The sequence below is a fragment of the Protopterus annectens genome, chromosome 13.part0 (assembly GCF_019279795.1).
Source record: "Protopterus annectens isolate FY-2018-M chromosome 13.part0, PAN1.0, whole genome shotgun sequence".
Classification (NCBI taxonomy): domain Eukaryota; kingdom Metazoa; phylum Chordata; order Ceratodontiformes; family Protopteridae; genus Protopterus; species Protopterus annectens.
The window spans coordinates 157,481,903-157,493,125 of NC_056747.1; the positions used below are offsets into that span (position 1 = coordinate 157,481,903).

At 41.9% G+C, this 11,223-nt stretch overlaps 1 protein-coding gene across 1 annotated transcript in view; it reads right to left on the reverse strand.

Moving 5' to 3' along the window:
• The window catches only part of CPAMD8 (C3 and PZP like alpha-2-macroglobulin domain containing 8), a 7,231,600-nt gene that overhangs the window by 3,232,801 nt on the left and 3,987,576 nt on the right, over window positions 1-11,223 (reverse strand). The window contains exon 20 of the mRNA XM_044054766.1: window positions 7,801-7,852. Coding sequence (XP_043910701.1) covers window positions 7,801-7,852 — 52 coding nt within the window. The remainder of the gene's footprint in view (window positions 1-7,800; window positions 7,853-11,223) is intronic.

An 11,223-nucleotide genomic window follows, 5' to 3' on the forward strand; every position in this document is an offset into this window, starting at 1 on the left:
AAAATGACAGCATAATGGTCTTTCACTCCTTTGCCGTCTGTGGAAACTAAATATGTTGCAGCATCACATTAAAGAAATAATGTAAGATTCACAAGGACTACAAAACTCATAACATTTCCCTTGCTAGATGCTGAAAGGTCCCAGTAGCAAAGATGTTTAATGTAACTCAAACCTTTATGTCCACTGACATGGGCAGTCCACACATCCCCTTGATTCCACTTGAAGAAGGACATGTCTACTAGATCCTGTACATTTCTGACCACCAGTAGATGCTGACTATATCCTAGTAGTAGAGGGGAGGGTATATCCGTTGCTGATGAAGTCTTCTGTGATGCTGAGGGAAGCAATGCGTTGTTTCATGGACACTGGCTTATTTTCCAAATTTCGTGTTCCTAAATCGCGTTACTACATTTGATTTTATCATCTACACAAGTAAAGCTTCTCATATTAAAACTCATTAGGATGTCATTTTATGCAGTCATTTACATGTGATACATTCAGCCATATTTTCCACCAGTGAGTGCATGTCGCATGTGTCTAAATTGCGCTCTCCCTATGCATCGCCACTCACTGTAAGATTTTGCTTAATGGAGTGCACTATTTGTTTCTAAACAACCCCACCCCTCCAAAAGTTAATGAGAAGACAAATTAAAAGAAAAAGAAGTTATGTACTCATCATAAAGTTCCATGCTTGTTGTCCTTGATCTCACCTTCCTTATTGTTGGTTGGGTTTGGAACCGATCCTTGGCTCCTACTCGGCCATATTCTAAAGCTCGAGAGCTTCCACTGGCTCAAGGCTAGACCCTATCCCATCATGCCTAGAGGGAGTTACCCAGATCTCGTTTGTAATAACCCATTAACATTAGACTACAATATGCAGATATATAAACTATATATATATATATATATATATATATATATATATATATATATAAAACCCACCAAGTCATTAATAGATAAACATTTAGTCTACCCAACTCATAAGGTAGGAAGGGAATCAAGGCCTATGTAGCCAAGAGATGGATAATTCCTCTCGATTCTCCAGGAGGGGGATGGAGGGTGGGATGCAAGAAGGAAGGCAAGATCAAGGACAACAAACATGGAACGTTACGGTGAGTACATAACTTCTTTATGTTATGGTGTCCCTATCTCGGCTTCCTTCTTGTTGGTTGGGACTGCGTCCCCAGCACCTTCTTCTTGGGTGGCTCAATGGAATAGACTCTTTAGAACCATGGAACCAAAGGATGCCCTCTTCCAGGAGGCCACATCTACTTTGTAATGAATGAAGGTATGGGGATTAACCCATGTAGCTGCTGCACAAATTAAGTCTAAAGGCAGCCTGGCCTGAAAGGTAGTAGAGGTAGACAAGGCCCTGGATGAGTGTCCTTGAATCTTTCCTGGCAGCTGTTTGTTCTGCGAGTTACAAATGTAAGTGATGGTGTCTGAAAGCCATTTGGATAAAGTTACTTTTGAGACAAACTCCTTTTCTATTTTCATCAAAGGATACAAACAATTGGTCAGAATTCCTGAATTGCTGTCTCTTGTGCAAGTAAAAACGTAACTGCCTATGAACATCCAGTTGGTGGAGTTTATACTCTGCCTTGTTGCCATGATCTGGGAAGAATACAGGTAGTTCTATTGATTGGTTCAGATTGAACTCTGAGCAAACTTTTGGTAGGAAGGGAAGGTTGGTTCGGAGAGAAACCCTATCTTTGTGGAACATTAAATAAGGGGGGACAAATGGATAGAGCTTGTAATTCTGATACCCTTCTAGCTGAGGTAATGGCGATCAAGAAAATCGTTTTCCAAGTCAAAAATTTTGGAGAACAAGTATTAGCTGGTTCAAACGGAGGAACAATCAAGGCAGCAAGGACTAGATTTAGATCCCAAGGAGGAAGTGGTTCTCTTATTGGGGGTCTCAAAAGGATAGTACCCTTCAGAAAAACTTTGCATAGCCTGTGAGACAGAACATTGGAACCCATTTCTCCCACATGAAAGATGGAAATAGCAGTCAGCTGAACTTAGATAGCTGCTGCTGCTCCTCCTTGGATAAAAGTTTCAGTGAGAAATTCAAGGATCTTTGAAACAGCTGCAGTAAAAGGATCAATACCATTTTTGGCTGCTCAACAGGAGAACCGTTTCCATTTGCTAATATACAGTTTTCTCATTGAGGATTTGTGAGAGGAAATTAGAATATGTTGTACTGCAGGGGAGATGTCAGGAAGCCTGGCTAAGATGGGAAGTGACAGAACCAAGCTGTCAGCTTGAGGATCTGTAAGAAAGGGTGGAGTGTGCCCAATTGATGCATCCAGCAGATCCAGAACTGGGTCCAGAATCCAAGGTTACTCCTGAAGATGGGGCCACAGAAACAGGAACCAGACTTGACAAGGCCAGTAGGGGGCAATGAGTATTAGCTTGCAACTTAATGATTTTGCTTTCAGAAGAAACTTGGGTATCAGAGGGAACAGGGGAAAGGCATACAAAAGCGCCAGGGGCCAATCGTGAACAAGTGCATCCCAAGGTGATTGTCTTTTTGTGGGGACTAGGGCAAAATAGCTGCTGCATTTGGCATTGATGGAGGTTGCAAAAAAGTCACAGCAAGGCTGGCCCCACTTGCAAAAAATCTGGTTCGCAATATCTTGTTTCAGGGACCACTCATGAGGCATAAGGATAGCCCTGCTTAGCTTGTCCGCTACCATGTTGGATTTCCTCGGAATGTGCGTCGCAATCAGAAAGCGTTGGGAAGACATTGCCCATTGCCACACACACAGACCTTCTCCACACAAGGGGTAGGATCTGGTTCCGCCTTGCTTGTTGATGTATCATACCACTGACATGTTGTCTGTCTGAATTGCAATCGTCCCTGTGCGTAGAGAGCTGTGAAGTGCTTGCAATGCCAGGAGCACCACTCATCTCTAGGAAGTTTATGTGCAAGTGGTACTCATGTTGTTGCCAAGTCCCATGAACAGTCTGTCCAAGATAATGCCCCGCGCCACCCTATCTGGGAAGTATCCGTGGTCACTGATTGGGGGAGGACAAATAGTCTGCCTATCATCAGCTGCGAAGACTGAAGCCACCATTTTAGGTCCTTCTTGCAGATCTCCTTGATGAGAATTCTGTGGGACATAGGTATATCTTGCATGGACCATTGGAGCAAAGAAGAGCCACTGTAATAACCTCATGTGGAAGCACATCAAGGGAACTAAGGTTATTGCTGCTGGCATGGAGCCCAGGACTTTTAGAACAAATCTTGCTTGAGTCTTTTTCCTCCTGATTAACATTACAACCTGATGTCGAATGGTCGACACCCTCTCCTGAGACAATTTTGCTATCAAGTCTTTGGTATCTAAATCTGCCCCTATAAATGTAATATATTGACATGGCAACAAGGCAGACTTTTTGCAGTTTATAGTGATGCCTAGCTGAGAGCAGAGGCGGATTGTGGTGTCCCTTGTCTCGGTTAGCTGATGCTCAGTGGTGGAGGTAAGGAGCCCATCATCCAGATATGGAAACACCAAGAATCCTAGACTCCTCAGATGAGCCATGACTACTGCCATGCATTTGGTGAACACCCTGAGGGCTGTGGTGAGGCCAAAGGGCATAGCTCTGAACTGGTAGTAACTGGCTCCCAGCAGGAATTGTAGAGATCTCCTGGATCGCCTATCCATCTTGATATTGTAGTACGCATCCTGGAGATCGATGGAGCACATCCAATTGTCCTTTCCCAAGAAGGGAAGTATGGACTGTAGTGTCACCATCCGGAACTTTGTCTTCTTGAGAGACTTGAGTCTGCTGAGTTCCAAAATGGGCCTCCAGTCCCCTGTTTTCTTTGGTACTAAAAAGAACCTTGAGTAAGTTCCGGACCCGATTTGGTCTGCAGGGACTTCTTGGATGACTCGTTTTCTTAGCAACCTTTGAACTTCTAGGGTTGCTTGTTCCCTTAGATTAGGTGGCACATCTAGGATGGATTTTCATTTTCTGGTGAGAGGTGGCATGGAGAAAGAAATACTGTATCCCCTGGATATGACTGACTGTACCCATGTGTCTTTTGTGATACTTTGCCAGGCTTCTGGGTACAGTGACAATCTGCCCCAGACTGCCTCCAGAGGTGGACAGGTGGGCCTCCTTTCAGGAGAGCTGGAAGGGCCTATCAGAGAATGTCTCTCTGTCGCCCTGACTCTGCAGACCCCCTCTGCTGTGAGGGTGGCATCTCCCATTATTATTCCCCCCTCTGCTCCAGGGGGAAAAATCACCATGTGCATCAGGCAAATCTCTCTGGGCTTTCTGGAACCACATTTTTCCACCTTTCTGACCTTTGGGATAAGGTCTAGTATGTACGGAAAAACATACTCCAATGGCAGAAAGAGTCTTACCATCCTGCTTGCACCTGGTGAGAGTCTCTTTTACCTTAGGTCCGAACGATGAGCCATCAAAAGGGGCATTGGTAAAGGAGGACTTGAAGGGCTCTGCAAACTGACAAAGGCAAATCCAGGAATGTCTCCGTAAGACAACTTCTGTGTCTGCAGCCCTGATCGCTCCATCGGCTGCATAGGAAATAAGCCACATGGAGGAGTTAACTACCTAAGATAATGTTGCAAACTGAGAAGCAGTTCTATCTGCAGCTCCCGCAGCTGTAGGATCCTGTAGGATATATCTCCTAGCTATTTCAGAAGATCCCTCTGGAGACAGGTGAAATGAGATAAATAATTCACTGACCTAAGGGTAAAGGCCACTGAAGAAAAGACACGCTTCCCATATCTGTCCATTGTATAGGACTCTCTGTTCGGCAGATGGACAGAAGTAGAGATTTCTGCTAATTCCTTCTTTATGGCTACTGCCACCACCATAGCATCAACTGGCACACCCTTGGTCAGGAAAGATTTGTAGTCTGGTGCAGTCATGAACTTACTTGGCCTCCATGGAACTGGTTTCATCGATTCCAAGGAGTTCCACGCCTTGACTTACTACCCCTAGCAGCGGTCGAAAGGCAGAGACACCCAAGAGGTGAAAGATTGGGAACTTAATGCATCCAGGTACATGACCTCATCTTCAGAAGGGGAAAGGGACTTCCAGCCACCCCTCTGCTTGAGGATTTTCAGGATGCCCGAGAATGAGACATCCTCAGAGGGGGACACAGTAGGGTCTCTTCTAAATCCTCCAAGTCCGTGTCTAATGACAGAGACTCAGAGGAGTCCAAATGCTTCCTCTTACATGTCCTCTTCCAAGGGACCTCCTCAGGGGGGTGCTCTGGGGAGGTTCCAAAAGAGGGGCATCGCCCAATAGGGCATCCTGGTACATTGGCTTCTTATTCTTAGAATGGAGGGGTGGTGAGAGGGCAGACACTGGCTCTGTAGGGGACAGAGTAGCTGAAGCAGAGGGAGGAGCTGTCTGAAAGGACAGCACACTCATCACCTCGAAGACACCATGATCCCGGCCCAAGAGGGTCCCCAGCTCCGAAGAGCTGAGAGACCTCTCCCACACCAAGGGCGATGACTCTGACACTGATGTGGGAGCCGAGCTCATCTGCACTGAAGCTCCAAGATGGAGAGTAGGGTCAGACAAGGATCTGCTGCCGCTCCCCCCCCCCCTCAGAGCTGATGAGGGAGTGTTGGCCCCCAGATCCCTTGACAGAAGGAGGTATTGAGGAGATCGGAGCGGATGTCGGAACTGAGAGACCGAAGGTTTTCGGAACTGATGGTTCCACCATAATGACTTCCATGCACTCCGTTTCCCGAGCGAAAGTGAGTCAAAGGACGAATAGATGGTCTGGGAGGTTGAATAGTCGGATTCGTATCCATACGGGCTGGGCTCCATAAGATTTTTGCGAGAGGAAGTGTCTTGAGTAGTCTCTTCACCACCTTCTCCACACTGTCTGAAAGGCTCCTGGATAACCGAGAGGAGTGGGTGGACCATTGGTGACTGCCCACCACAGACTGAAGTAGCGGTGACTGTGGAGTTGACCGCACTGGTTCCAAGGAAAGAGACCTTGTTCTTTTGTAACTCCTAAATGGTTCTGAGGACACTGACGGAACCACAGGGGATAAAGTCTTGTCGGACCCGAGAGGTTTCGGATCCAACGAACTGGAAGATGTCTTTCTGCTTTGACGGCTCTGAGGTTGGAACTGATGAAGATGTTGGTATGGAGGATATGTCTGGTTTTTTTGCTTGATTCCCTTCCACTGGTGTGTCAAAGGACCCTTTTGATAAACCTCTCAATATGAGTTTGTTTTTGCACTCCTGCAGGACTCTAGCGCTGAATGCATGACAAATGGAACACGAGTCCTGCAGGTGCACCGCTTCCAGGCAATAAACGCAGCTAGTATGTCCATCAGTCGGGACATTTTTTGGGAGGAAGAGTCACACTTTTTGAATCCAGAAGCCTTGGATTCTTTGGATGCTTCTTTGGACATAGTTGATAAGCACAAACAGCAACATGCACAACAAAACCACAGCTACAAGTATCAAAAAAGGAGGAATATACCACTCTACAATAGACAGTAGCATCACTATATCTAAATTCTTTTTTTTTTTTTTTTTTTTTTTAATAGAAAGTAACGGAAGGTAACAGAAGGGGGAGAGTCACTAAGATAAACGACAACTCCCCAAAATAAAGAGAGCCTCTAACTTAAACAGCTAACTCCTTAAGCTAAAAGGGGAGGCAAAAGAGGAGGAGGAGGAGGAGGGAATAAGGGGAAACCCTCTAACTGAAACGGGCCAAAAGCAAAGGGTGAATCCTCTAACTAAAAATAAATTTGTAACGAAGGGTGATAGGCCTGAAGGAAAAATGATAGCCAGAACAACAACAGCAACAAAACAGAGATAGGGATCCTAAGAACAAACACTAACTACTACTAATCTACAGTAAAGTCTTCCTTAAAGATTTTACGATATTAGAGCAAAGAATATAATAAAAAAAATTTGAAAACTTAGCCTGAGCCAGTCTCCAGCAATCTTGAAGCTTCAAGTGGCAAACGAGATCTGGATAACTCCAGCTAGGCATGATAGGATAGGGTCTAACCTCGAGCCAGTGGAAGCTCTCAAGCTTTAGAATCCAGCTGAGTCGGAGCCAAGGATCGGCTCCAAACCCAACCAACAAGAAGGAAGGTGAGAGAGGGACAACATAACATCAAGAATTTTATTAATATCCAAAGACTCACATCTATTCAGTTTGTAAAAAAAATGTAGCTGGTTTTTTTTTACCTTCTTGTTACATGCTCAAATACTGAATTTTACAGCAATAACTTTATATTAATCTTTGGCCCTCACCTCTCAAATGTCCTTGATTCTGCATAACATTCCTGATTTTGCCCTGTCGCTCAAAGTTTTTTTTTTTTTTTTATTTATAAAGCATGACATTTTTTAAAAAGTGACAAAGGTACTTCCTCATATTTTTTCTCATTTTCTCATATATAGTCAGCCAACAATGCTAGACATTAGAGTTTCATACTTCTTATTGTTTGGAAAATGTATGTAAATGCAAAATTTGCTCTACTAACTTTTTAAGTGCATTAGAGTACTATTTAAAAACTGTCACTGATTTTGGGCCTTTGTACCCCCACTCCACCCCCCCCGCTCATTTTTGTCTCTCCATGATACTTGAGCAAAGAGGAGAATATGAGAATATGAAAGCTATAGAATGGGCATACCCAGTGGCAGCTGGAGCTAAAAAATAAAAATAAAACACAGTCTGTTCAATAAAAGATCCATTTTGAAAACAAACTGTTAATGTAAATTATATATGCATTCTGTTGATGCAGTAAGTAAACAAAGTCAGATACACAGACAGAACAGAATACATACCATTTGGACAGAAGTAGAAGCTGTAGGTATAGTCCCTTGGTAGACCTTCCGGCTACAGAAAGAAAACAATAAGATGCAATGTATTAATACCTGCTTATGTCTAGGAAAAAGCTGTTCTCAAAAACTCTAGCGCTGTATAACAACTGCAGCATTATAACAAATTCATAATTATATTCACTTCATGGAAGGATTTTCTTAAACACCTTTATTAAATTAACACTTAAGACATAGCAAACGTACATTAATGTAAAAGAAAGCAAATTATAATAACATATTTCTAGTTATATACATCATACATTACATATGTCCTTTTTTATAACTATCAGTCCAAAATTACATAAAGTTCTCAAATCCTGCCTTCCCCTTAAACCTTATTCTCTGCCTCCTCCTAACTATTATGCTGCATGTATTGTTCCCATAATTTCCATTTATTTCTATGTAATTCACTCCTTCTCTTTTCTGAAGATCTCACTTCCGGTTCTTTTATCTCTGTTACAATATTCAGTACTTAAAATACAGTTGGTTTAAACCAGTGATGGCAAACCTATGACATGCGTGCCAAGGGTGACGCATGCCACAACGATTTGGGTGACATGCCAGCAATCACCAACACCTGAGTTACTAAAGACACTGCTTTTGCATTTGTTGTTCATGAGAAGTGCACTGAATTATTTTGGGGCAGGAGCTTTTGACACGCCAAACCCAAACTGATTTCCATTTTCTTGTAAGTGTTCTTTTGGCATCCACCAGAAATGAACTTAACAAGGCCTTACGATGTCTAGGCAATTCTGCTCCTGTGTCCCAGTTCAAAAGAATAATTTCCTTAGTTACACCCATTTAATCACCCAGTATTTCTGACAGATTACTCTGTAGGGAATTTTTAGGTCTGCCAACTTATTACATTTCCAGAATATATGTTCCCAGTTACCTCTTTCTTCCATATCAAACATCTAACATTTGTCATCTACCTTAGGAAAAATTCTTTGGAGTCTGCTTGTAAATTCCAGCTCCCCCCCCCCTTTGCCTATTCCCTGTACCCCTACTTGCATACATCCTATTGGGAAATCTTTTTCCATTCTCATGTTGTCTTTCTTAGAATACTTTCTGCTATTGTATGAATGTAATATTCTGTATGGCTGTTTCTCTCCTTAAAGATCTACATCCAAAATCCCACTCTCTCCTTATTTCTTGAATTCTCCTCCTTTATCATCATCATTGTCCCTTTCCACTTTGAAGTATAACTTTCTGCTTATGTTATGCAGAAAAGTATTAACTGTGCAGCTCTAAAATATCCCTTCAAATCAAGTAATCCAAACCACCTTGTTCTACTGGAAGGATCAATTTACCCCACTTGACCTTTGCCCTCTTCCCATTCCAGATAAATTCCTTCAACTTGTTATTATTGTCCACATCATCTCTGGTTGATAAAATATACCTGATCTGTACATAAAACTAAAGGGACTAAAATATTTTCACTGCTTGTATCAAAAACAAGAAATTCCAGTTTCTCAGTTTTTGTATTATCTTTTTGTTTAGTCTCTTCCCACATATCCTTCGCTGATATAACAGAAGCTTTTTCAATGTATACTCCTAAATACTTCATCTTATCGTATCACCATAAATATAGGTACTGCTGAACCAATTCACGTGTGGGTACATAATTTATACCTATAGCCATTGTTTTATATTAATTAATTTTATATCTCGAAAAGACTTGAAACTGTCTCAAAATGTTTCACAACATTGAAATGCTCTTTTCTGGATTTATCAGGTACAAAGAATATCATCTGCAATAAAATCAACTTTTCTTCATTACCATGTAATTATATCCTTGAATATCTGAGTCTCTTATTTTCTTCATTATTTGCTTTATACTTAGAGCCACTGGTAAAGGAGAAAGAGGACAACCCTGCCCGGTTGCTCTGTTCAGGCACAACTTATCAGAGAGGAACTTTCCTATTCATGAAAGGATTTTTGTTCGGAAACTATGTTACTGTTACTTGTTTTGAAATTTAGTGCTTATGACTGCTAATCCTATCTGAAAAAGATGATGGTGTTACAAACTATGATTACTCACACCACTTAAACTTATTTGAAAAAAGTAATAAGGACCATTATAAACAGCATTAATGAGGGATGTACATGGTAACTGTAGAAAAATACACTGCAACTTTATTATTCTTAAGTATGCAAGTGTTAATTCTCAAATCCAGACAAGGTAAAACCTTATTATACAATTCCTCCCCTAAAATGTGCACGCTGATTGGCCAGCCCAACCAGCGTGCCCGTTGTAAATCCCTCAATATACTAACGGAAAAAGGTCCGGTCGCCCGGACTTTTTCCGTTAGTATAAAACAATGTCTCGCTATGTTAAAAGAGTTTAACATAGTGACACAGGTTTAAAAAAAGCAACGGAGATCTCCGTTGCTTTTTTTAAAGCTGTCTCGCTATGTTAAACTCCTTTAACATAGCAACACAGTGTGTAAAAAGCAACGGAGATCTTGCGATCTCCGTTGCCTTTTTTTTTTTAAAGCTGTCTCGCTATATTAAATGGGTTTAACATAGCGAGACAGCTTTACAATAAGCAATGGAGATATCCGTTGCTTATTTTAAAGCTGTCCGCTATGTTAAACCCATTTAACATAGCGAGACAGTTTTTTTAAAAAAAAAGCAACGGAGATCGCAAGATCTCCGTTGCTTTTTACTGTTTCGCTATGTTAAATGGGTTTAACATAGCGAGACAGCTTTACAATAAGCAACGGAGATCTCCGTTGCTTATTTTAAAGCTGTCTCGCTATGTTAAACCCATTTAACATAGCGAAACAGTAAAAAAAAGCAATGGAGATCTTGCGTTCTCCATTGTTTTTGCCCACAGCTCTGATGTACTGCACAGGCGCGCAGTACATCAGAACTGCCGCAGAATACCAGACAGCTGCAGAAGGGCAGTAAAGAGGCATTATACAATGCCATTATTTAAGAAAAGTAATTATTTATTTTCCTTAAATAATGGCATTGTATAACAGCAATAACCCACTTCTGGGTGTGGGTAATGCTGGATTTACCCATGGTTGGCTTTGTTTGGTCCCTCGGGCTTCGCTCTCGGGACCAAACCACGCCAACCGTGGGTAAATCCAGCATTACCCACACCCAGGCGTGGGTTATTGCTATAATAACCTACTAGCATACTTAAATACCAGCAATAATGCCTTGCAAAAGTTATGGCTAACAGTCATTACCCTCTAAGGAAATGCTGTGTATTACGCAAACTGCATCAAAAAACACATCCTTGAAGCTAGACAAAATTATTCACAGAAATTGACTGCTATTGTTTATCTCTGTATTTTATATTAAAAAACAAAAAAATATAAAAATAATGACAGTTTGAATACTTTCATTCAGTTATGAAAATACAGATGTTTTGTG